The sequence below is a fragment of the Zonotrichia albicollis genome, chromosome 8, assembly GCF_047830755.1.
Source record: "Zonotrichia albicollis isolate bZonAlb1 chromosome 8, bZonAlb1.hap1, whole genome shotgun sequence".
NCBI lineage: Eukaryota > Metazoa > Chordata > Aves > Passeriformes > Passerellidae > Zonotrichia > Zonotrichia albicollis.
This window is the reverse complement of record NC_133826.1, coordinates 9,235,205-9,261,055: the sequence shown is the minus strand read 5'-3', so window position 1 is coordinate 9,261,055 and position 25,851 is coordinate 9,235,205. Positions and strand designations below refer to the sequence as shown.

The 25,851-nt window shown below is 45.1% G+C and overlaps 1 protein-coding gene across 3 annotated transcripts in view; it reads left to right on the top strand.

Annotated features, from left to right (window-relative positions):
* The window catches only part of RAD54L (RAD54 like), a 51,009-nt gene that overhangs the window by 23,022 nt on the left and 2,136 nt on the right, over nucleotides 1-25,851 (top strand). For 2 of the 3 annotated variants that reach the window (XM_074545858.1, XM_074545859.1), the window contains 16 exons: nucleotides 9,635-9,724; nucleotides 11,256-11,375; nucleotides 12,091-12,151; nucleotides 13,727-13,862; nucleotides 14,641-14,710; nucleotides 16,770-17,058; nucleotides 17,459-17,583; nucleotides 18,963-19,113; nucleotides 20,257-20,383; nucleotides 22,384-22,458; nucleotides 22,872-23,002; nucleotides 23,110-23,220; nucleotides 23,355-23,478; nucleotides 23,762-23,840; nucleotides 23,946-24,125; nucleotides 25,551-25,714. In XM_074545858.1, the coding sequence (XP_074401959.1) occupies nucleotides 9,635-9,724; nucleotides 11,256-11,375; nucleotides 12,091-12,151; nucleotides 13,727-13,862; nucleotides 14,641-14,710; nucleotides 16,770-17,058; nucleotides 17,459-17,583; nucleotides 18,963-19,113; nucleotides 20,257-20,383; nucleotides 22,384-22,458; nucleotides 22,872-23,002; nucleotides 23,110-23,220; nucleotides 23,355-23,478; nucleotides 23,762-23,840; nucleotides 23,946-24,125; nucleotides 25,551-25,714 (2,033 nt within the window). Of the gene's footprint in view, nucleotides 1-9,440; nucleotides 9,517-9,634; nucleotides 9,725-11,255; nucleotides 11,376-12,090; nucleotides 12,152-13,726; nucleotides 13,863-14,640; nucleotides 14,711-16,769; nucleotides 17,059-17,458; nucleotides 17,584-18,962; nucleotides 19,114-20,256; nucleotides 20,384-22,383; nucleotides 22,459-22,871; nucleotides 23,003-23,109; nucleotides 23,221-23,354; nucleotides 23,479-23,761; nucleotides 23,841-23,945; nucleotides 24,126-25,550; nucleotides 25,715-25,851 lie in introns of those variants that run through there. The other variant, XM_074545860.1, reaches the window with a different exon arrangement.

Below are 25,851 nucleotides of genomic sequence, written 5' to 3'. Positions count from 1 at the left end.
TTAGGCATGAATAATAATCTGGAATTTGCAGCATCCTTATTGTCTGAAGCAATGGAGCAGGAGTTCTCCTTGGGCTTTGTGCAGCACTGAGCACACCAGGCAGCCTGAAAAAATGACCTAAGACTTGTGTCCTGCCCATCTATTTCAAGCAGAGCATTAAGCTGCTGGTGGTCTCCTCAGAGATGGGTTTTTTTAATGGAAAACTAGAACTTAAATCAAGAGGGAGGTTTAGGGGTCCAAAGCATGAAGCCAGGTGCAGGGTGTACTGCCCGCTCTTAAAAATTGCAGCAGTTGAAGGCCATCCCTGTCGAGACAAGGTTTTCCCTAATTTGTGACTCCTCTTGAGCTGCCACTGGAGCCTACCACTTTCCTTTCTTACTTCCCATCACACAGAAGATGCCCTACTTTGCAAGAACTTATAAATTTGCAGATTGATCTCATTTTCCCCTTTCCTGAGTTTAAAACAATCACATCCTTTTCAGTTTCCCTCTGCACTTCCTATTTTCAAGCGTTTTGATAATGCTGGTCACTTCTCACCTCCTAAAACACTGAGACTGGGCATGGAATTGCAGTGTTGAGAGAAAGGATACTGTGTGGCATCTGATGGTTAATGCCTGATGATGCAGTCCAGGATGCAGCAGAGCTCTTTAGCAGCTGCACATGTGGTGGCTCCAGCAGCTGAGGACTAAAGAAGCCCTGAGCACAACCTCCATCCGTGCTAGAAATTATTGCTGCTTGCACACAGGTATTGCTCAGAGCAAACTGCAAAACCCTGCTGTAAAGCAGGACAAGTTACTTGGGAATGGTAGGTGGCACAGCCTGTTTCCCATGGAGTTATTCCTGAAGGCTGAGTTCTGCTGGGAGTCTGTGGTGTCCTGTAAATGAGATGTTTCATGCTCTGGTGTGGCTGTCAAGAGGCATTTTGCACTAGCAGAGCTTCTCTCTCCTCTCCCCAGCTGCCTGTTTACTCCAGACCTGTCAGAATGGCATGTCTGGTTCCCCTGTGAAAAATTTGGTGCAAGCAGCCAAAGGATTTAAAAGTTATTAGGAAAAAGAAAAAAAAAAAAAAAAGAGAACAGCAGAATAATTCTGCTTCCTTCAAAAATAAAGCTTAAAAAAGATGAAAGGTATTTGCCTTCACTCTCTGTAGGCTCTAACTCGGCAGCCAGCTGGAGAGAATTTGGGAAAGCAATTCCAGGAGCCTGGAGCTCTTACTGTCAGTAAAACCTGCCACTGGGACAGCAAAGCCATCTCACTGCAATCCGCTTTCCTCTGCTTCCTGGCAGTTTCAGCTGCTTTCTTATAGTGTTTTCTTTGAGCTGAAAGTCCCCCAGTAGCTTGATCCACTTCCTGTACAAGATGGCAAGTGATTGCCCACAGCTGGCAAGTCAATTCCTTGCCTGGCACTCCAGGCTGTGGCATTGAGGTTCTTCCTTTTTAGTTTTTTTTTTCTTTTTTTTTCTTTTTCTGCAGAGACTCATAAACATTCTCATACAGGAGGAGAAAACAAGGTGTCAGAATCTCGAAGTCTGTGTTGTGGTGGGGCTCGGTGTGTCCAGCACGGCTGCCTTGGATGAGGCACCCACACTCAATTACTCGTGTCCCTGCTGTGCACAGAGCCTGAAGGTTTCAAAAGGTTTTGGCTCACATCTCTTCCTTTCAGAGGCTACTTCCCCCATGAGTGTAGATGCCACTGCACATCCCAGATCTCCTTCCATGACAATCCCAGGGCACTGAGAGGCATTAGGACATTTTTCATCAGGGCACTGAACCAGAAGGCTGAAAACTTGAGTTAGTGTGAGTGGGACAAGGGGTTGGGGTGCCCATCCTCAGAGATCTTCAAAGTTTGACCAGAAAATGCCCAGAGCAAACTGATTTCATCTTTGAAGCTGGTCCTTGGAAATTGGAACGAGAAGTTGGACCACAGACTGCCAGAGGTCCCTCCTTACCTAAATGAGTCTGTGATTGCAGGCATGGTTTGAGGTAAAACTCATCCTTCTGGTCCTGAGGTCTCCATCTCCAGTGGAGGGAAAGTCACCTTCCTGATTCTGCATTACCCATCCAGCTGAAATCATAAAGCGTAAAGTCAAAAATAAAATACCCAATCCCTTTTTTCAAGGCTGGAAAGATTGTTGTGCTTGTCAGACATTTCATTTTTTTTGACATTTTCACTGATTTTTTTTTTCCTGAAAATGTTATTGCTTTTTAGCTTGACTGAAAACCCTCCTTTCAGAGAGAACTTCTCAATAGTCAGCTTGGTAATGCTTTCTGTTGTTTTTTTTAAAACCCCAAATGATTAAAAGCCCTCATTACAAATGCTGAAAAACCCCTCACAGTCTGCCTGTTTTGAACCCAGCAAAATGAGAACAACAGATAGTTCTGTATTTTTCACGAAATAGTTCTTCCTCTGTATTTTTTTAAGTCTTTCCATTCAGGCTGTGAGCTTTTCAGGGCAAAAATTGCCTCTTTAACAATGTCATTTTCCAGCTCCCACTTCACCAAGGTTTTCAATTTGGATGGGAGCTCTAAGTCAGATAATCATTCAAGACCACAATGTCTCTGGTTCAAAGCAGTGCTGACTATTGGAGCTCACAACTCTAAACTAAGACTTTCAGTTTATTAAAGCCCTAAGTTTGATGGGTTTTTTTTGGTTTTTGTTTGTTTGTTTGGGGTTTTTTTCCCAGTAGCCTTGTTCACGGATGCCCTGTTTGTTTTCCAAGCTATTATAAATAAGCAATTGTTTCTTTCAGGGAGATGCTGTCAGTTCTTTGCTTTTCAGGAATTGCAGCTATCAGAAATGAAGCCTTAGTGCCTAAGAGATCTGTCATGCCTGCCCCTTCCTTTAACACTTACAAACATGTATCATGTTGATGAATTTAGATGGTCATTTAAAGGCAAATTGCTTGTCCTACTTTTTGCTTCTTATTGATTGTCATATAATTAACTGATTCATTTCGTTAATATAATCCAGAGCGCCTGTAATCCAGTTAATCAGCAGAGCCTGATCGGAAGGCTTGGGTTTAATTAGACTGCTCTAATTGCCCCAGTGAAATGATGTTTCCTCTGTCCTGAGCCATTACTTATAGAAGCCAGATTTTTTTATTTTTATATTGAGATTTAATCAAAGGGGCATAGAGAATAATATTTTGCCTCCTGCCAGAGGGAGGGCTCTCTAACCCAAGACAAATGGGTTAGGGACAGCAGTCCCACGTGGTTAGGGGTGACACATCCCTTGTTACCTGGTGAGGGCCCAGCAGGATCAGGGGCTGTCCAGGGTCCATAAAGCTGAGATCTGCCCTTGGATTTGCTCTGCAGCTCTCTGAGTGCTCTCTAAGTGTCTGAGCTTGGCAAGGAAAATTGTAACTGATTGTAAATTTCTTGCTAAAATGGACCTTCTGCAGGGCTAAACCAATTTGCAAAATCAAGCTGAATTTGAGAAGTAATTTCAGCTTTCCATCCTCCCCATAAGAAAGGAGGGATGTGTTTTTGGAAGTGCCAATATAGCTTGATTCTGATGTTTCCTAAACCCAGGCTTTTTCATATTCACAGGTTGTGTTGTTGGCTTGCATGTGCTTATACAGGTGAGCAAGATAAGACTGGCTAATTAGCTTGTAAACAAAATAGAACATTTTGCTTTGCATCAAATGAAGTATTTTGGGTTGCTGAGTCAGACTTATGCATGTTTAAAAACATTCTGGCAAAAAAAAAAATTAAATTAGACAGAAAGGTGGTGCAGGGGAAAATACCCTGTGGGGATTGCCTTCCACCTGAATGAAGGGCTGGCTCCTGAAGCAGTCCTGGCTAGTGGGGAAACGCCTGAAGCACTCAAGCTGCTGATGTTTTTCTCTGAGTGAGGGGATATAACATGGTGGGTGAGCCTGTGTTTACAGGTACTTTTCAGCCAGTGTCACGAGCCTGAAGAGGAATCAGCTGATTAATGAGCAATTAGTGCCAGAGACTGTGATTAATGGTGGATGCAGGAGCGGTGGAGGAGGACGAAGTCCAGGGCTTTGCCTCTGGTGGAAATTGTTGCACTACCTGGAGGCCATCCCTCTTCCTGCTATCTCACCGATCCCACATTCTCCTGTCTCTGTGCCACTGGTCCATTCTCCATCTCATGACATGGCCTGTGGCTCAGCATGGTGTGCAGGTCTCTGTCCTCCATTTCCAGCACAGGGACAAGGAGGTATTTGGAGAGGGATGCAGCAAACCCATGAGGAAGAAAGTGAGCTTGCAGCATTTCTGGGGCTTAGAGCTCACTAGAGAGATTTTCCCCTGCTCCTTTTGCCTTTGCTGCGCTAAGGAAATAGGATTTTGAACGTTTTCCTTCCTGCCTGCCTTTTTTGTAAATAAACACAATTAGCAAAGATTTATTTTTTTTCTCTTCTAACAGTAATAAGTGTGAAAAATGCATGTATTTTATGATTGGCTTTTCGCAAATATTAAAATGAATATTATATGTGTTGTGTTAGAAAATAATGCTGTATTAATTTTCTTAAGTACTGTGTTAAATATAGTTTTAGTTTATAAAAATTGTTAAAATAGAAACTATGCTATGTAAAATGCTTTGTTTAAAAGAAAGGACTTGCAGCGAGATAGCAGCCACAGGACACCTACATCTTTCCGAGAAAGGGAATTTATTGCCTTCTTATCAGAAGAAATGAACTTCTTCCCACCTTGGAGGCGCTGTTAGTATTAGAAGGAAGAAGTTGACATTGACCAGACAGAATCCTGTGTTTGAATGGAATTTATGCATCATGTATGAGATGTATGAATATGCAACGGGCTATTGTTCTTAAGGGTTAATCCTTTGTTAGCAGGGGTCCTTTTTCGGGCTCGTGATGCCCAGAAAAAGGTACCCGTACATCCGTAGCTCTTTGTTTTTATTGTCTCATATTGTCTTAATTCAATTTGTCCAAATTGTTATTACTCTAATTGTGTTACTATTTTTATAACCATTTTATTACTATTAAATGTTTAAAAATTTTAAAAACAAGTGATTGGCGTTTTTCACATAAGGATTAGGTACCACAGGAGCTAAAGGGACAGGGGTCAAATGAACCAAAACCAGTAATGTTTGAAGGTGAGGAGCCCCCAGAATGACTGGGACAGTGTCACCCAGCTGCGCCACACCGCCGAGGGACACAGAGCTGTGCCCTGGCTGCAGTGGGTGATGGAGGGGTGAGAGGTGGATGCAGGTCAGCCCTCCCCTGTCAGGCACAGCTGTAAGGGCTGCAGGCTGTGCCAGCTCAGCACCCAGACTGGCTGGGGGTGGGATGTGCATCAGCGCTGACTCACATCGCTCTGGGCTCCTGGCTGTGCTCTGTTGGGTGTAACATGCCAATGTGCCAGGAGCAGGGCTGGATCTCCTGCCTCCTTCCAGCCTGTGACCTGCCAGGGTGTAGAATGGCACTTAGCCTCCAGAAAGGAAAAGGATTTCTCCCCCTGAAGTTCATGTTTTCAAAGCACTCGGTGTTTTCCCTCTCAGTAAGTTGGAAGGGCAGATGAGCTGTGTCTGGTGGTGATGAGATGGGATCACAACTCCAGCTGGCAGTAACTTTGTGCAATCATTGTCAGTTTCCCTCTCGTGGTTTGCAAAGGAATTAACTGGAAGGATATTTAATTAATTTCTCAAGTGAATATGGTCAGGCCATGCTGGTGCATCCTGCAGTCCTGGTCCCTTCAGAGCTTCACCTGAGAAGATCCAGGTGGTACTACTGAATTTTGTTAAAGCTGTACCTCTGCCCTTCTGGTCATAATTACAGATTTTAGCCTCTCCTTTCCATTGCAGAGTGGCTGGAGCTGTTAGACAAGGTCTGAGGTGTTCTTCCATTAGGAGATATTTTCTTATATTATCTCTCCTCATGCTGTTTTCTGCCTGCTACAAAGATCACAAGTTCTCATGCCTGTGAAGAGCTGGGTTAGAAGCACCAGTTCTTCCAAAACATTTCTTAAAATTTCTGTGAGGAACGTTTCTGGGGAATGCAGGGGAAGGCCTGCATTCCACAGAAAAGGAAGGAGCCTGAAAAATAAAATTTAAAAAGGGGGAGGGTGTAAAAGAAAGGAGATCCCATGAGTCAGGGAGGTCAGTGGAGCACCACAGCATCCACAGGACGTGAGTGTATCAGTGGTCCCAGGGAAATGTGGTGGTGGCTGGTCCCAGGGAGTGTCATGAGCTCATACCATGGTGGTGACTGGAAGACAGGCTCTGTTTGATGTGGACCAACAATATAATCAATAAATATTTTTGAACTGCTTTTTTGCCTAATTCTAGAGTCCCCGAGGAAGATATTTGGCATCCTCCCCTCTCCTTGCTTGTACTGGAGGGACTCAGTATCCTGCAGAGAGAGCAAGGGAAATGACAAGGATTATTCCCTATGGTGATTATCCTGTGATCTCTCAGGGCTGTATAAATAGGAGCTGATTACAGTAGAAAAGGAGTAAATTGTGTAATTAGAGAAGGAAAGATGGGAGGACTTAACCTCTGCCTGAAGGTGCTGGTTTGGAGAGGAGAGTGGGAAAGAGAAGCTGAGCAGTGCCTGTTCTGGGACCCACAGCCCTGGAAAGGCCTGACCTGGTCCCTGGCTGCTCCTGTTGATCAGAGGCTCCCCTCTGATCTTCCCTTCTGGAGAAAGAACAAATCATTTGTTTCTGCTGGACCTCTTGGCCAGTTTCTTTGTGAAGAAAGTCCCTCTTGCACGTCCACCCTGCCCCAGGCCTGCAGTGAGGTTGCCTTATGAGGGGACTGGCTGCACTCAGACATTGGCATCACCCCAAATTTCCCTCTGGGACTTGTCATGAATGGCTAGAAGAGAAAAGCCATCACAGGATGGAACCCACAGCACTTCTATGTTTGGTGTAAGATGACTAAAATCTTTCCTGCTGCTCTACATGGAGCAGGAATTTTGCCTCCCCTTCCCTTTATTATTGACCCAGCCTGGCCTGGGCCATAAAGTGTGTCTGTTCCCATTGCAGGGAAAAAAAGCACACAGCAGAACTGCTCTCAGAGCCATGGAGAGGGAGGCTATTATTGTGAATATTATTCATGCCAGGAAAAATAGCCAATTACCTTCCCATAGAACCACTCTCTGCCCAGTGAGCCAGTAATTGCAATATCTGACATTCATCATGGAGCTCTGAAAGAGCTTTGGGAATAAAATACTGGTAAATGGATGAACTTGAAAAAGACAGGGGAAAAAAGTAAAGTTAAGGCCCTTAACCCTATCACCCCTAGATATTCAGGGGGTGATCTATGCCCACTTACACCTCAAGTCCTACAGATGCAAGAATTTGGCTTTGTCTTATATCCACTTTATTTTATGTTTTAAAGGTACATAACATTATTAATGTAGATGTTTAATAAACTGAATAGTGAAATAGGCTGTAACTGAGGTGGGGACACTGCCATAGGTGCTTTCTTGATGTGGAGCAGCTGTGGCACTGATAATTTCTTGCATTTATTTCCCAGGTTTACCAGTGAAACAACCAACAAAGGGGAAATCCATCTTCCCCTTTCTTGTTTTCCTTCTTGGAGGAGGAAGAAAAGACAAAAGAGCTGCAGGGCATTGAGTATGTTTGCTCTGCTGGACTGCACCAAAGACCACGTTTTACTCCCTGCCTGTCCCCAAGGTGATCCATGGACAATGTCTGGTGATTTGTCAGGTTTCCCAAGATCTATTAATGCTGTCACAGCTGCTGAAGCCTCCAGGAACCCACAGGCTCTGGGGGATGTGCTCCAAGGCCTGTGAGCAGCACCTCTTCCCCACAATCTGAAGAATCATCCTGAGGAGGTGCCTTTCCTATCTGGCAATGGAAGGGTTAACTGCACGTGTCAGAGGACTTGGCTCCTTGTTTGGGGTTTTCCCTATGTAGCCAGAAGGATAATTTAGCTGTGGTTTTGCACCCTGTAAAAGTGTGTCCTTTAAATTGCTTGCTGAGCACCAGCCCTCATTTATCATGTCAGCTGTGATCCCTGCAGCAGCCACAGCCTCGCTCCTTCCTGGGGACAGCCACCCTTCTCTTGGAAGGAAAACAAATCCACGCTGAAATTGCTGCTGCCCTGAGTTTGCTTTTTTGCCCTGAACCCTCACAAATCACCTTTAGGGTGCTCCAAAGGGATTTTCTCTTTGTTCCATGGGTGCAGAAAACGTTGCTGGCCCATAATCAGAGGTTTTGGGTCAGCCATAATGTCATACACAGTATAGGTAATGTCAAACCTGTCAGAACAGGGAAGCTTGCAAAACGTGAAAACACCAATCACTTGTTTTTAAAAAATTTAAAAGTTTAATAGTAATAAAATGGTTATAAAAATAGTAATACAATTGGAGTAATACTAATTTGGACAATTTGAATTGGGGCAATATGAGACAATAGAAACAAAGTTACAGAAGTCTGGGTACCTTTTTCTGGGCACCATAAGCCTGAAAAAGGACACCCATTAACAAAGGATTAACCCTTAAAAGCAATAGCCCGTTGCATATTCATACATCTCATACATGATGCATAAATTCCATTCAAACACAGGATTCTGTCTGGTCAGTGTCAACTTCTTCCTCATAATCCTAACAGCATCATCCCGCCCGAGCGAGGTGAGAAGAAGTTCCTTTCTCCTGATAATGGGGCAATAAATTCTCTTTCTCTGAAAGATTTAGGTGTCCTGTGGCTGCTATCTCAGTGCAAGTCCTTCCTTTAGAAAAAAAGTACCCTACATAGCATAGTTTCTATTTTAAAATTTTGTTATAACCTAAAACTATATTTAACACACTGCTTAAGAGAATTAATACAGCATTACTTTCTAACCCAACACATGCAATATTCATTTTAATATTTGCAAAAAGCCAATCATAAAATATGCATTTTTCACACAAAATAACCTAAGATTGTGCCAAATTGAGGCAAAATTGTAAAGGGACAGCTTCCCCCTCTGCACTGCTCTTTCCTGGGTGCCCACCAGGACAGCCAGGGCTGTAATTGCTGCTGCCAGCACTCACTGCAGCCATGGCTCTGCTCTGGCCTTCACACCTTTGTGTGGGGATGGCTCCCTTCCCCTCACTGCCAGCACCAGAGCTGCTGAAGAGCCAAAAGAAAAGGCTCAGTTGCTTATTCCAGTACTGATGGCTCAGTTTATTCCTTGTACTGATTCCTGCTGCAGTCACACCCTGACTTTTCTGTGGCGCAGCTTCTGTGGGCTACTCCTGCTTGAAGGGAACAGGACCTTTCTTTGGACAGAATTTTTTTTCCCCTTTTTCTCTCCCAGTCCCCCTTTGAACACCTCATGATAAATCTCAAATCCTCTTATTGTTTTATATATATGTATATTTAAAGGTAGTGGAGTGCATTTCTTTGCCACACGCTCCCTCCGCGGAGCCCCGAGCGGGTCGATGATGCGACCCTGGTGCCGCTCGGCTCTCGCTTGGCCATGCCTGTGGTTGCGGGGGGGCGGAGCCAGCCCGGCGGTTTTCCCGCCAGCGGCGCGCGCGGGCCGTTACCGCGTCCGCGCGCTCCCGTGAGGCGATGGTGGGTACGGGGCGGGGGGGTCGGGAAATGGGGACCGGACCGGGAATCCGTGCCCGTGCCCGTGCCTGTGCCTGGAACTTCCCGGCCCTTCACTGTGTGTGCTGTGCTTCTATTCCAGAGGAGGAGCCTGGCCCCCAGCCAGCTGGCCAAGAGGAAGGCGGGCGATGAAGATGAGGAAGAAGAGGAGGAGGACTGGCGGCCCCCGACGGTGAGCGAGGGGTGCCGGGGCGCGGCCCCGCGTGTCCCCGCGTGTTCCCGGCCCCGTGTGAGCCCGCCGCAGCCGGGGGAAGGGGGATGCGGGCGGCGCTGCCCGAGTCACTCCCGGTGCCTGAGCATCCCCATCCTCTGCTCATCGCGTCTGTGCTGCCGTGAAACTTTGTGTCTTGGCGTGTGGCTGGCGGAAGAACTTCATTGTGTACAGATGCTGCTTCGTAGTTGTGGAAAAACTTATCCCTGTGAGGGCTTCGAGGGCTGTGTGAAAGGAAGGGTGGTGTTAAGAAAATTAATCTACAAGCACCAGAGGTTTATGTCCAAAAAGGAGACAGAGGAATCTTTTCTGACTTTATTCGATTAAGGAAGAGGCCATGGGGCATTCCTCTGGGATCTCTCAAATTTTTGGAGGACTCAGCCTCTTTTTTATCTTAATTTCCCGGCCGCATTTCCTTTCTCTCTTTCCCTATTGGCTGAGGTACTTGAGAGGTACAGACTCTCCAATACTCCTGATACCAAAGATTCCTCTCTAATGATAACCCTCCCCTTTCATTTTTAATTCTTACGGAATTAAGGGGTTTTTCTTCCTCTTTGTTTCTTTCACCTCTCAGTGTCTAATTTCGTTTATCAGCAAACCTAAAGTTTATTTGTGAAAGCAAATATCTTTTTCTATTCATCAATCAGTGGAATCCTTTCCATTGTTCCTTTTATCTCCCAGTGCTAGTTTTATCTACCAGCAGACCCACAGCTCGTTTGTAAAGACAAATCTGCCATTCCTCTCAGTACCTAGGCTGTTCAAGACAGAATGTTACATGTTTTTGTAACAGGACAGGGGGAGGATCAGTTTCACCGATTATCTGTAAGAGACAGTAAAGACCTCGTTTAGGCATTTATAATGATATGAGTACCAGCCCTAATCCTAATTTACGGTAATGTTCTATGTCATAGAGGTTAAAGAGCCTCATGCAATGTTTTTTGTGTCAGATCCATTTTTGTGTGCATTTTTGTGTGGTTGAAACCATGCCTCATGCTGAAGAGGACTGTGTTAAATCAGGAAACAGATCAATAACTTATTTATTTTCATGTTTTTCTAAGTGTTTGAAATGTAGGGTTCAGTGTGAGGCCTTCCACCTGCATAACACCAGGTGCCAAGGAGCCTCTGGGGACTGATGTTGTTTGTTCCATGCTACTGACCCTTCCTTTTCTTAATTTTGTTTTTGCTTCTGAGTGGCGGGACAGCACAAATCTTAGTGTGCACAAGCCTGCCCTTTTACAGGTTAGAAAGGGGTAGTTATTTCTTTAACTAGGAGAATGCTTTAAGCTTCATGTAAATCAAACTCCAAGGTTCAGTGACCTTGCTGAGTGAGTCCTGTGGCAGCCGGGCTGAGTGATGGCTGTGTGTGCTCAGAGCTGCTCCAGTGCCTGGGCAATGGTCTGTGTGCTTTGGTGCTTGCTGAGTGTGGCTTCAGAGCGTGGCTGCTGAGCATCTCTGCTCCCCCTGAGCTGTTTGGGTCTGTTCTGTGTTCCAGGGCCGGAAGAGGCAGAAGGCAGCTGCTGAGGCAGAGACTGGGGAGTGTTACCGCTCGCCTTTCCGCAAACCCTTGGCCCCGCTGACCAACAGACCCCACTGCCTGGACAGCAGCCAGCACGTGAGTGGGGTTCTGCTGCTGCTACACACAAAGCTCATCCAGCAAGGAATTCCCAGTGCCTCCATGGCTCCTTTTAAACTGGGGCATTATGCAGACACAAAGTCTTTTGGAGAGGCTTTTTGCCAGCTCCAGCCCTTTATTGTCGAAGGAGCTGCGCTGAGTGAGCTTGCTGTAGTGGAAATCCTGAGTGAGGGAGTTCTGTGAGGCCCAGGTGAAGGACAGTACCCAAAGGTGTGAGTTGCTTTGGGTTAAATGCTGTCTGGCTGCCCAGTTCTCTCTGGGCTTCCACTGCTGGCCTAGCTGGGTGCTTGCTGATCCAGCATGAATGTCCCTGCCCTGGTAACCCAGCTCCTTTGCAGGAAATGAGTTGCCTGACTAAATTACCAAGCAAGGGGGGGAGCAATAAGTTTTAAAGAAGTGAAAAAAGCCAGTGTATTTAGGAAGATGGGAGCTATGAAAAATCAATTTCATGTATTAGAAAACCTAAAGGGAAATAGTTTTGAAAAGTAGAAGTGGTGGAGGAAATTGTGCTGAATTGTGACTTTCTTCCTTTTGGATGGTCTTGAAAGTAGTTGGAGTTGAAGCTTGAGTAGATTAAATAGAGGGACACTGAGTACTTGGCAAAACTGAGTTCTCAAAAAATGTCCTGGACTTGCATTCTTGAGCAATCTCTGATTTCAGACTTTTGAAATGTTTTTTCTTTCTGAATTCCTAGGAGGCTTTTATCCGCAGTATTTTGTCCAAACCCTTCAAAGTCCCCATTCCAAATTATAAAGGTAAGATGAGGAGGTTTAAGGATTGTCTGTGTTGGCTGACTCTGTAAAACAGATGATGCTTAGGCCTGTCAAATATATCTGTGGGGATTATTGTTATTTTTTGCACTGATGCATATGTTCCAGATATCCTGACTTAATTTTGAAAGAAAAATACTGCCATATTAGCAAAGTCTTCATATTTCTTACTAGTGTTTAGTTTGGATAATCCTACATTTCAGAATTGGATTTTATAGTCTTAGTGCTATGTATTTGATGTAGTGCCAGGAGATTTTACACTGTATCACAAATACAAAAGCAAAATGAATTCCAAGCCACGAAGGTTTATCATTTAAATAATGATGCTAACAGACAGAAGGCTGTGGTGAAAAAGATTGTATGTGCCAGTTTTCTTTCTACTTGGCTTGGAGTGTTGAGCCTCAAGGTGATCTTCAAAACGAGATCATTTTGAAGTTCAAAGCCTCAGCTGGTTTGAATCAGTGAAACATAAGATCTCAGAAACAAATGGGCCTGTTCATGTCCCCTGCTTCCCCTTCACCCTCCAGCTGAAAAACTCAAATGCAGAGCAACCAATTTCACTCAAACTTTAGTTATAAAAATGTCTGTAAGCAGCCACTGAATGTGGAATGACAAGCCCCAGAAGAGTCTGACAAAGCTCACTGCTGGAGAAGCGGATTTGTGAGGAGGCTCCAACAGAACTGTAACTGGGAAAGCTGCTTTCTGTGGCTGTTACCTTGCTCTCTTAATTGGGAAAAGGGGCTGTTTCTTCTGCTCTTTTTTCCTTGTTCTGTGTGCATTGCTGCCTCAGCTTGTTTTACACTCCTGTTTTGCAAGGAGCTTTAGTAAACAGTGGACAGATAGACTGATTGAATCTTTTTAGAGCAAAATCAATCTGGGAGCACAGTTGCCTGAGTTTTGATGGGAAAAGGGATTTTTATGTATCTTCTTGTAGTCATCTCTATTTCAAAACTGTGACATCAAATACAGTACTAGGAAAAGGGACTCCTGCTTGGTTTCTGCTTTTCACAGAAATTGGCTCCAAGGCCAAACATCTAATATTGCTCAGCAGAGAGAAAATAATGCCCTAGAGCAGGTAGTGACAATATGGTATTGGCCGTGGTGCTGTAGAACTCCATCACTGTTAAAGATCAGTTCCTGACCTTGCATCAAAGATACGACTCTAGCTAAGTCTGGGTTAGGTGACCCCAAAAGAGAATTTCACCCAGCATATTCTATACGTAGGAGTGTATTTGTTGGGCTGTTGAGATGTACATTCTGGAACCCTCCTTGGCTTTCAAAAAACTAGAACCACCACCTTGGGTAAGCAGTGCCATTGCTCCCTCTTTGCCTCTATTCCTTGGTTCTGTTTTTTCCTGCCGCAGAGCTTCCCACTGTGCTGCCAGAGCACTGCCAAACCACAGCCCGGCTTAGGTTTGCTGTGTGCACCAGCAGTGCGTGCACCTCCACTCCAGCACCCAATTAATTCACTGTTCCTGAGTGTGATCAGACTCTGCTGCCAGGCTCTGCTTGCTTCCAGGAAGATGTTGTTGTTTGAGCTGTGCCTTTGTTCCATTTCAGGGCCCCTGGGCTTGCGCTCCCTGGGAGTCAAACGGGCAGGAGTGAGGGGTCCTCTCCATGACCCATTTGAGGAGGGAGCTCTGGTTCTGTACGAGCCCCCTGTGCTGAGTGCCCATGACCAGCTGAAAATAGACAAGTGAGTCATCACCTGGCGTGAATGCTGCAGCTCTGACCTCTTTCTGGCTGTAGGTTTATGTGCGTTTCTCCCAAATGTGTTTGAGCTGGGGTCTGATCATCAAGGGGATTTCAATTCCAAGTATTCTGCCTGAATTGGTTCAGGTATGGTTACAGTCAAAGGAGGAATGTACCCATGCTGGATTGTTTGTGTTCTTTCACTGAATGTTCCATCTCTCATGCATCAAAAATTTAAACCTGTTGCAGGGAATGAGCATACATGCATGGAGAAGTTGCTTAGAAAATCTCATGCCTTAGTCATTAGTCAGGAAACATCAGCATCTAAGGACGAGCAAAAGGAGATGACTGTCAAATTTTAGGCTGCCTACTGGTTTTTATTCTAAAGTAGTTTCTTTTGTGCTATTATTATAACTTGAAAAACCTGTCAAGTGGATGGATTTTCATGGACAGAGGGAGGGGTTTCTTTCTCCAGAAATTTAGTTACGATATTGTTATAGAAACAAGAAAAACAATACTGACTTTTTAACTGTGTCTCTGGACCACATTCTGCACTTGTTTTAACCACAGCCCACATACATGGTTTCACTGATGTTTCAGACTGTGGGCAGGTCTCTAACTTCATTCTCAAAGCTGAATAAATCCATTTTTCACTTTCTTGTGTGAAGTTGCTTTCCCTGTGCCACAGGAGAGTCCTCAGTACAGCAGTGAGATTTAACAAAACCTAAACATGTGCCAAATTCCTCAATCACAGTCTCTTCTACCTTGACTGCCTCCTGCAGGGACAAGGCACCTGTCCATGTCGTGGTGGATCCTGTCCTCAGCCGTGTTTTACGACCCCATCAGAGAGAAGTAAGTTTTCCATTGGGACCTGAGGGTGTGGCTGGAGGATTTGTTCCATTTCACAAAGCCACATTTTCATCTGCTGGAATTATTACAGGTCTGCACAGACTTCACAAACTGACATCTAGCAGACTCTAGTCTGTTGCAAATACCAAGTGAAGCATTTGTTTTTAGCATCCTCTGAGAGGCCTGAATGCTGACAATACTTCCTGTCCCTTTTCAAGCAAAGAGTCAGGGCTGAAAGTCCTGCTTTTACTTACCTTAAAGTCTGGAGATGTAGCTCTGCTGGGTAGAATTCAGTGTGAAAGGTGATGTGATATATTTGCAATAAACTATATTGAAGCCCAGTTTTGAGTCAGGCAGGGCAAACTGTCCGCCACTGTTTTACTGCTCAGCAGAATTGATTGGATCTGCAGTCCCTGAGCCAGGAAACACTGAGGCTCCAATTTCTGGTGCCATGGTTCCTAACAAAGTGTAGAGTAGGCTCCTGCTTCAGTGTGCTTTGTTTGGAGGCTGCCCTTGGTAGGTGTGAGCTGTGCCTGACCTACACAGACTTGAAATTTGATGCAGACTGCCAAAACCATTTTATGTTGTAAATATGTGCAACATCGTAACGTGGCAGCAGTGGCTGCAGCTCTCCAAATATCCGATGTATCTTCTGGACAGCTGGAAGTTCATCCCAGGTGCAATATATTATCATTTAAGCCTGGAGGGAGCACAGATGGAAGCTGTGATTGCTGATCTTGCAGGCTGAGCAGGTCAAGCTAGATGTGTCCATGCATTGGAGATCTTCAGATGGCAATGAAAGCATAGTAGGCTGCTCATGGGTTGTAGTTTTATCTCAGATCTGGCAGTGAACCTGTGATGTGGTGTAATTCTCATCTCTGGGTGCATAGCTGGAGGCACTCTGGTTTTGGGTAAGCTGCTGCCTGCTGGTGCTTTTGTCAAGTAGTCAAAGTTATGTTGGTGTCCTAGGCACGCTGTTTTTTGGCAAGTAAATGTTGATGATAAAGCAGTTTCTGCTTTAGCCTGACTAATAAGTCTCTGCCTGCTAGGATTCCTATGCTGCTGTATTCAGCTGATGCTCCTACATAGCTGTACAGCTCTGCCCCAACTTTGTTGTGACTTTTGCCCAGGTGCTGGTTCTGCAGCAAAATGCAGTCTTATAGTCAGTAATGAAGTTCAAAATTGTTCAGCTGGCTTAAATGAATTCCATTAGCCTGTTACTAAAAATCTAAGAAAGAAAGAAAATGAATTGAAAGTGCAGGTAAAGGTGCTCTATCTTCAAGTCCTAAGTAGTGGAGTAGAGAGGATGAATCATTGCAGGTGTGTTTAGCTTGTACGTTCCCAGCACAATGCCCTGGTTTTCTTTGACTCTCTTATCATCATATGGTACAGGAACATTTTGAAGTTTGTCTCTTCCCCCCTCACACCTCCCTTTATCTCTCTCAGTGATGTGTCAGGGCCTAATGCAGGGCTGAGCTCTTCTCCCACCATGTGACATGGGTTAAAACCTCAGCCCTGCGTCTTCTCTAAAGCTAAATCTGCTTTGGTCCTTGAGCCCCCAGGTGAGTCACTGCTTTTAGGCAGAAATTATGAGGACTGATAATGGTGTTCTGGGAATTATTCGGGCAGCAGAAACAACTCTTCTCACTCTGATTCTTTGAAATTACCTGATTTGGTGGTGTTAAGATGATAAACCTCTTTGAAATGATTGATGCATGTTAGTTCATGGCCAAGCCCTGTCTAATGCAGCCAAGGGTAGAAATTTCTGGGAATTCATGTTCAGAAGCTGGTTAGAATTGTACAAAAAAAATGTAGCAAGATTTTATGCATGTTGTGAGGTACATGCTGGCACCAGCAGTGCTATTTCACTCCAGATGTGGCAGCATTTTAGCTGTGCCTCAGATGGTTTCCCTCTGTCTCATTAGAACACTGCATGTCCCCAGGGATGTGTGTGCTACACAGATCTGCTGTTTGCTGTGCTATCAGCCCTGTGCATTGTGGTAATGAAGTTGTCACTCTGCTGATGTCCCCATCCTGCTCTGAGAGAACAATTTTTTGGCAGGGGGTGAAATTCCTCTGGGACTGTGTGACGAGCCGGCGGATCCCTGGGAGCCATGGCTGCATCATGGCAGACGAAATGGGGCTGGGCAAAACTCTGCAGTGCATCACACTCATGTGGACGCTGCTCCGGCAAAGCCCGGACTGCAAGCCCGAAATCGAGAAAGCCGTGGTGGTGTCTCCCTCCAGCCTGGTGAGAAACTGGTACAATGAAGTAGAGAAATGGCTGGGGGGAAGGATCCAGCCACTGGCCATTGATGGAGGCTCCAAAGAAGAGATTGACCGTAAACTAGGTACAGAAATGTTTGCAGTCTGGGCGCTTGGCTGGTCGGGGTCAAAGTCTTGCATTGGATGAAGGCTGGAGCAGCTCATGTGAAGATCTCTGAGCAGTCACTGGATATCTGCAGACTGATGACTGTCTTCCCACTAACATGTTTAGATCTGAGCCTTGCATGTTTGGTAATAGTTGATCTTTTGCCATGCAAATCTAGTCAGGTGTTAGGGTAGTCCAGGAAATGGAGGCAGAAGGGGCATGGAAATGTTAATAGTTGTGGGGAAAGGAGAATGAGTATATATGGGTGGAAGGGTTTTCATAAATTTTAAGGCAAATGTTTTGACCATTTGACCTGTTTTCTATTTGTTTTCCTCATCCTTTTTTTTTCCTCTTTTCCTTTTCTCCCTTCCCATCTGCAGCTGGCTTTATGAACCAGCATGGCCGGCGAGTGCCCTCACCTATCCTGATAATCTCCTACGAGACCTTCCGACTGCACGCCGAGGTGCTGCAGAAGGGCACTGTGGGGCTGGTCATCTGTGATGAGGTATGGGGGCACCTCTAAGGGGAATCCATTCCTGCTGTTTTCCCAACACCTGGGTGAAACTGGATCTGCTTTCTTAAAGGAGAGTGGACAATGGGATACAAGACTTAGCTGTGGACAGACAACACCCATTCTGGTGTTTCAGAGGCTCTCAGTAAGATCAACCATACTGTGTGAGCCTGAGTGGGAGAGGTGTCTTCATGAAAAAAATCCAGCTGGTGGTAACTGCATCCACTTGTAGATCCATGGTGGGTCCCTACTAGGGCCCTCTCCATGTGAAATATGTACCAGAAGGGAGGTCCATGCCTGTCTCTGTTGGTAGTGCCCTGGCTTGCTGGTTTTCATGCATTGATGTGTGTCCAGCTCTGCTTTCACATGACCAAAATTGAGTTGTTTTTTCATTTGTCATTCCCTCTTTGTGGTTATAGGTAGTGAGAGCCAGAGATGCTTTGAAGGACAAAATAAAACAAGTGTCCTTTGCCTCTGTGAAACGATCAGGCTGGGACCTGCAGGGGTTGAGATATCCTCTGCTGCTGAGTATAAGGAATTTATTAAATAGGGGTGCCACCCAGTGGTTTGGCTTTGTATTTGCCAAAGCAGTGCCAAGAGGGGTTTAAAAGAGTGAGTGTCCTCAGGAGTGTAGGTAGCTCCCATAAACCTTTTATCTGTGAGTCCATGACTGCCCACACCTCTCAGTGCCCCTGGAATGAGGCTAGCACCTAGGGAATCTGGAAACTCATGTCCTTGGCCTTGTGGCTTATATACATTTCCAAAAAAGTGACTAGCCTCTTCTGTGCAGTCTGGCACTCATGAAGAGCATCTTATCACGTGTGCTTTGTCCTACCCAGCACTCAGATGCTAATAAAGTTGCTTTTCCCAGGCATGAGAAATGGGGCCTGTGTTCAGATTACCACTGTAAGAGGTGAAGAACCTCTTTTTATTAGTGTGCAAAGGTCTGGCAGTCCTCTGTATAGGTGATCTGGGTGGTTAGTGGTCTTGACCTTGAATTAAACAATTTTACTGGTCCAGAGTTCAGTGCTGAATACATTCCCATCTTAGACCAGGAAGCAGTTCTTAGAGTTGTAAGTTATATTGTGTGATGGTTGCTGTTTTCATGGTAGGCTTTCTTGCCTGGGTGGAGCTCAGATATTCCTGGTTTGGGAAGCTTCTAATGTCTTGTTTCCTTACACAATGGCTAAAGGTTTTTCACTAGATCCTTGTCCTTGAGACAAGTTTGTTGCAACACTCACTCCACTACCAGGAATGGGAAGAGTGATGAGATGCCTTTTATCAGTGCTGATATGGCTCTCCAAGCTGCTTCCTTACAGAGCCACTGGATTTATCAGCCTTATTCCTTTTCTGGTTTTATTTTTTTTTTACAGGGCCATAGACTGAAGAACTCTGAAAACCAAACCTACCAGGCTCTCAACAGCTTAAACACACCTCGACGAGTCCTTATCTCAGGCACTCCTATTCAGAATGACCTGCTGGAGTATTTCAGCCTGGTGCACTTTGTCAATTCAGGCATCCTGGGTGAGAGATCAATGTGTGGGAGATGGGAGGCAGGGGAGGGTGTTGGCCTGTTCTGTCAATGCCAGCAAAAGCAACAACTGAGATATTGGTGAAAAGTGATATTAGGGGTTTGTAACTAGGTGATCTCTTAAAGTCTTTTCTACTTCAAACAACTCTGTGATTCCATGAGACTCTTTCAGTTTGTATCCAGAAAGCCTAGGTCAGGGTGCCCTGTTCTAGGGACTATGTGTCATCTGAGCTCTGTTTAAACAAGGTTCTAATGCAAACTACATGAGTCAAACGGGTATTTTGGAAGGGGAATCAATTAAAGTAAAATGAATATGGGAAACTCAGTGCTAATGTCAATTATTTCTTTTTTAATCCCCCATGATCATCTCAGGTTGTTGGGCATCCAGTCCAAGAGGCTTCTCATTAATTCTAGTGCATGCCCAACTCTAGTTAAACACAATTCATCGGATTCTTAGTCTTGCAGGCAGAATTTGGGCTGTGTCTTTTTCTGTTGAGCTGTTTTGCCCCCAGGAGTTCTCAAGGAAAGGATGGAATGGGCTGGTAGATGTTCTACATCTGCTTTTTCTGTGTGCTTCAATTTTGTGTGGTAATTACAGGGAGCTGATGGGATTTTCAGCTGCCCCCCTTGACCTGTACTTTGGGCAGGATTACTCTCCCTGTACTTGCAGTTCGTTCTTTCTGAGATGAGGTTAATGGTGTAAGTACTGCAGCAAAGCTGCATGCACTCAGGAGGCATTTTTCTCACTTTCAGCCTGTGGCCAGTAATAAGCAACTGATTACAGATAATTTTGGAGTAGGCACAGATAATGCCTGTGCTGTTGTTTGCAAGGACAGAATCTGGGAATAAAAGTATAACTGGAATGTGAGCAAAAGCAGTATGTGTGTGACTGTTTAAGTAAAATTCTGTGACCTTTGGCTTTGACTGTTGTTGGAGTACAAAATGATTATCTGTTAAATTGATTTGTCTGCCTTGTGTGAGTCTTGCTTGGCTAGGAAAAAAAACAAACAATCTTATGGATGGGATGAGGGTTTGTTTTATCTGCTGGGCCTGGTGTTTGAGGTGTAGTGGCTGTGGGATGCTGATCAAAGATTCTTTGGTAGTAGTTGTCACCTTTTCACTTCTGTTTTATACAGGAACTGCACAGGAATTTAAAAGACATTTTGAAATGCCCATCTTGAAAGGAAGAGATGCAGATGCAAGTGAAGCTGAGCGACACAAGGGAGAAGAGAGGCTTAAAGAGCTAATCAGTATTGTGAACAGGTGAACTTCATCCCTCTTCTCTTTGCAGAGCATTTGCCTATAAGCCCTGCTATATTTCCAAATTACAGATGTAGCTATAATGGATTCTCTTGCTTGTTACATCTATTCAGAAGTGATTGTGCAAGTATTTATTGCCAAAGAAATCCACCTAGGATGGAGCTTTAGTCTGATAAATGGAACTGACATGGCACAGTCAGCTGCCATCACCTCCAGGCAGTACTCTCAGGTACTGGGTTATTATGACTCCTATGTTTCTGTTTTCTCCTGGGATCTGAATAATCAGGCATTATTCTTTTATTTATGTCATCTATAAATGTGGGCTGGATTAGACTTGAGATCCATCCGACCCAGATGTTGAGGAGCAGAAGGAGTGTAAGGAATGTCACTCCATTCTGCTGTTGATTGCCCAAGTCACAGAATAACCCAGCTCACACTCAGACAGTTTTGTTGGCTCTGCAGGGCTGATAGGACAGACTACAAGAGTCAGAGATGGGACTTCTGATCCCCAAGAAGCACCTCTGTGATGTGAAGTGCTGTCTTCTTTATCTTTGGCTGATTTGTGGTACCTGTTCAAACTTGTTTGCTGTTCATGAGTACAATCAGTTTATCCATATCTGCTGGCAATTGCTCAGCTCTCTTTAAGAACTTTCTAGAAAAGACTCTTGAATTCTCAGCATTGCTGATGTCTTCAGGTTTTTTTTCTGATTGTTTGTTTTTTCATGGGTTTTATTTGATGGTTTTAGGTTGCTTGGTTTGTTTTGGTTTTTTTAATCTGATCTTTTTGTAGCCATCACGAATACAATCCTGCAGTTCACAGTAATGGTAAATTAAATTTCACACTAAGTAGAGTCACTCCATAGAGACAGTCCTGACCTTGAATCAAATCAGCTTGCAGAAGCCTAAGAAAAAGGAAGGGTTGGGAGAAGAAAAGCTTATTCCTTCTTGAGGTGCATTTATTTCTTTTTATAGTTGATGAAAAATGGATGTAAAGTTGTGTTCAGGAATGCCTGTGCCTGGCTCTGTTGAGGTCTTTGTCCTTTCCTTTATTGTGCAACAGTCATGATACACAAATAGGGAAGACAAAGCACAAAAGTAGTAACGGATGAGTCTGTTGTATTTGGTTGGAATTGCAAATGGGCCATTGATGCAAAGGCATATGGAATCATAGAGGTAAGGCTGGAAGGGCCCTGGAGAAGGCATCTAATCAGCCTTGCTGTCCTAAGGTAGAAGGTGTTAGAACTGAAAACCTAAACCATCTCTTAACCCCCACCCAGCACTGAAGACCTTGCAGTTTTCCTAGGACACCTTTTCCAGGGCACTGCTGTCTTTGCAGCTAGAAAAGGCTCTTAATGTGTAACATAAATCTTCCTTACTGCAGTTTAAGCCTATTACTTTTCATCCTGCTGCTTATGGGTTCGGAGACCAGATTATTCTTTTATTTACCAGCCTTTGACTGATTTTGGGGTTGTCATATATCCCTGCTGTCTTTCTTCTATGGGTTTTGTAACATACTTTTGATGCTTCCTGGCAGAACTGGGTTTCTGCACCTCTTACTCTGGTTGCTCAGCTCAGCACTTTTTCTAGTCCATTCCACCTTTTCTGAAGTGTGGCAAAACTGCTGCATGGGGCATTTCCAGAGGCCAAAGGACATATCCTTTGCTGGAATCTTGGGCCAGGCCATGAGCCCATCTTGGCTGAGAATGGCTACTGAGGACTAAGTGGGGAGTTGCCTGCCTGTACTTTGATTTATACCCACAATTTGTGGTTGTTGATCCCTGTACTTGTTTGCTGTCCATGCTGCTGCTCTGTTGTAGCTCAAATTGCAAATGCTGTTGGTAGTCTGAGGGAGAGCAGAGTTTCTCTTGTGGCTGAGCTCTCTCTGTGTAGGTGGCATAATGTCTGTTGACCACATGAGGAATCATAGTGATAAAACAGAGTTTTATCAGTAAAAGTGATCCAAGAGCCATCCAAGCATCTGATCTTAATTTCTCTCCCTGCAGGTGTTTGATTCGGAGAACTTCAGACATCCTGTCCAAATACCTGCCAGTGAAGATTGAACAGGTGGTCTGCTGCAGGTACCAAAAAGCATCTGCTGTGTCTGTGAAATAGTGGAAGCAACAGGAAGGACTGAAAAATTGCAATAAGCCCTTCAATTCTTGTGGTCACTGCTTCCCTCTAGGAATGATGTTGTAGCCATTGGCAATATGTTGCTTTTCCTTCTGAAGCTACAACCCACTATTGGTGGTTCTGCCAGCCAGCTGGTGAGCCCTGGGCAGCTGTGTAGGGCTGAGCCCTGGGCTGTGCAGTCTCTGCAAGCTTCTCTTCCAGCTCTGGAAGATAGCAATACTCTACCAGCAGCCTTGGGGGCAGTTCTAAGCTGTCTGTGCTATAGCTAGAAAAACTGAGCTGAAAGGAGCACTCAGTATAGATGGAGCAGGGCTTCTGTTGGACTGCAGGCTGGGACTGCAGAGCTCCTTTTGTGTTTCAGACTGACACCTCTGCAGACTGAGCTGTACAAGAACTTCCTGAAGCAAGCCAAGCCAGTGGAGGAGCTGAAGGAGGGCAAAATCAGTGTTTCATCTCTGTCTTCCATCACGTCCTTGAAGAAGCTCTGTAATCGTGAGTTGTTCATATGGTTTGGGTTTGGGTTTTGCACTGTTGGTGCAGCTTTTTTTGGGCGTCCCTTGTGCACTCTAAAGAGTCTCTGAGCTCTGTTTATTCTTCAGATCCTGCTCTTATCTATGATAAGTGTGTAGAAGAGGAAGAAGGATTTATTGGAGCCCTGGGCTTGTTCCCTTCTGGCTACAGCACCAAATCTGTGGAGCCCCAGCTTTCAGGTATGGTGGAATGCAGCAGTACAGATGAGCTGCCTAACACAGGCAACCATGAGACTGACTTACCAAGTGCCCCTCCAGGGTCTGCAATTTGGGAATTCTGCTCTAGCTTTTTCTTTCTTTTTCTTTTTATCTAGGAAAGATGCTGGTTTTGGATTACATCCTTGCTGTTACCAAAAGCACCAGTAATGACAAGGTGGTTTTAGTGTCTAACTACACTCAGACACTGGATCTATTTGAAAAGCTCTGCCGGAGTAGAAGGTTTGTCTTTGGGTTTCAGTGTTTTAATCCTGCTAGACTGTACAGTACTTTTTGCCTCTGCTGTAAAAGAACTGGCTATTCCTATGCTGTATCTCAGCAGGAACTTGTGATCTGCCTTTTAGCTCAGGTGTTCCTGAATTGGAACCAATGTAGCTTTGTGTGCTGGGGTCACTCAGCAGAAAATCTCTGGCCTTCTGCTAACATTTCTAAAGCCCATTCTGTTGTTACAAGGCTGATGGTGACAGTTTTCTCCTTTATTAGAAGTAAATGGTCTGTGTTCCAGGTATCTGTACGTGAGGCTGGATGGCACCATGTCCATTAAAAAGAGAGCGAAGATCGTGGAGCGGTTCAATAGCCCCTCGGTGAGTAGAATGTGCCAGATGTGAGCAGCTCTCCTGCCAGCTCTGAGTGCTGGCAGTAAAAGCATGGCTGCCTCTGCAGTCTAATCCAAGGCTGCCTTTTTGCAGAGCCCTGAGTTCATCTTCATGTTGAGCAGCAAAGCAGGTGGCTGCGGTTTGAACCTGATCGGTGCCAACAGGCTGGTGATGTTTGACCCCGACTGGAACCCGGCCAATGACGAGCAGGCCATGGCTCGGGTGTGGAGGGACGGCCAGAAGAAGATGTGCTACATCTACCGACTGCTCTCGGTGAGAAAACTCCTCTCTCCTCCTCAGCATGGAGCTCTGGGTGCCAGCCCAGACTGCAGCTGCTGTGATTGGGGCCAGAAGGGAAAGAACTCTTCTGTGTTGGTGACCAGAATTGATTGGAACTTAATTGCTTCCTACCCTTAGATGTGTTGCCATGGAAAACCATGAAGGTTCTAGCTGGAGGGTCATTACTGCAGCCCTTGCTTTCTTGCAGTGGCTGGCTTCTGAGCAATAGAAACAACTGTGGCTTTGCAGATAAGATGTTCCTTTGAAGTCATTTAGGCATCTGACTTCTTTAATTTCATGGGGTGTCTGATGCAGTAGTTGCTGTTTTTCAGCCAGGCTACAGTCTGTTTTAGTTGGGTGTACGTGCGCTTTAGAAACAGCAAATAGGTTCCTGGAATTACCAGCAGCATTTGGGATGGAGCTGCCAGTGAGCAGATGGGGTAGCTGCTCTGTAGAGGAAAACCATGAAGGAGACTGCTCTTTTTAGGCTACTCTAACAACTTAGTCCAGCAGTGACAGTAGTGATTGCTGTTTCAAAGTGTCTCCTCTGCCCTTGTTCGCCTCTCGTTAGTTCAGACTGTTGGGATTTTTGTTTTGGTTGGGGGTGGGAGGGGGAAGTTGTTGGGTAGTTTTAATGTGTGTGGTTTTTTGTTTTGGTTGGGGTTTTATTGTATAAGCTTAGGTTCCTTGGTCAGTTATTATTTTTACTTTGAGAAAACAGACATTCTTTGCCCATCTTTTCTTAATGGAGTTCTTCTCTGACCTTGCTGCACTTGGAAGCAGGGAGCTCCTTTGCTTTTAGAAATAGGAAATCAGTCTGCAAATCATGACTAATTACCCCCCTCCTTGGTGTTACATTTGTTTGCAAAACAGACATTTTGCTCTTAGATTTTTGTCTTAGAAATACAGCATGCTGGGCTTTCTGCACATCTGTTCTAGAAGCAGACATTTCCCTCCAGGCAGGATGTGATTGATCTGTGTGTGGGTGAACCAGAAAATAGTGCTGATGCTCGTGTCACCCAGGGCTAGACCTTGTTTCTGCTTCTTGGGGAGATTGTAGTTGGGATTTTTTGTCAGGGAGCAGCTGTAACTGCTCAGCTCCTTTCCCTTCCTTCCTGTCAGCACATTCTGGTGCAGTGTGTGAGCTTTAGCCATGAATGGCAGTTCTCCCTCTTCCTCATCTGTATCTCCACTGGATCCACTCCTGCAGCCACAGGGAAAGAGAAGCAGAGTTGGGTTAGATCTGCAACAAAACACATGTGGTTAGAGTGCAGCTACTAAAACTTGCCTGTCACCTGTACTGGTGAGGTGCTGAGTGGTCCTGACAGCTTAGAGCCACTTGATCTGTGACACCTTCTCCATGTAGAGCTCCTTTAACACCAGTGTTCCAACTGTGCTTCATCTCTGCCTTGCCTGCAGACAGGGACCATAGAGGAGAAGATATTCCAGCGCCAGACCCACAAGAAGGCCCTGAGCAGCTGCGTGGTGGATGAAGAGCAGGATGTAGAAAGGCATTTCTCCCTTGGGGAGCTGAAGGAGCTCTTCACACTGAATGAGACCACCACCAGTGACACCCATGACAAGTGAGTATTCTGAATGACTCATGGCTGGGATAGCAGAAGTTTGGTTGTGTAATTGAGGGATCTCCCAGGCAGCAGGAGGATGTCCAGAGAGTGAGCCTCAAGTGTTTCTGCTTCTGAAACTGTTAACCACCGAGACA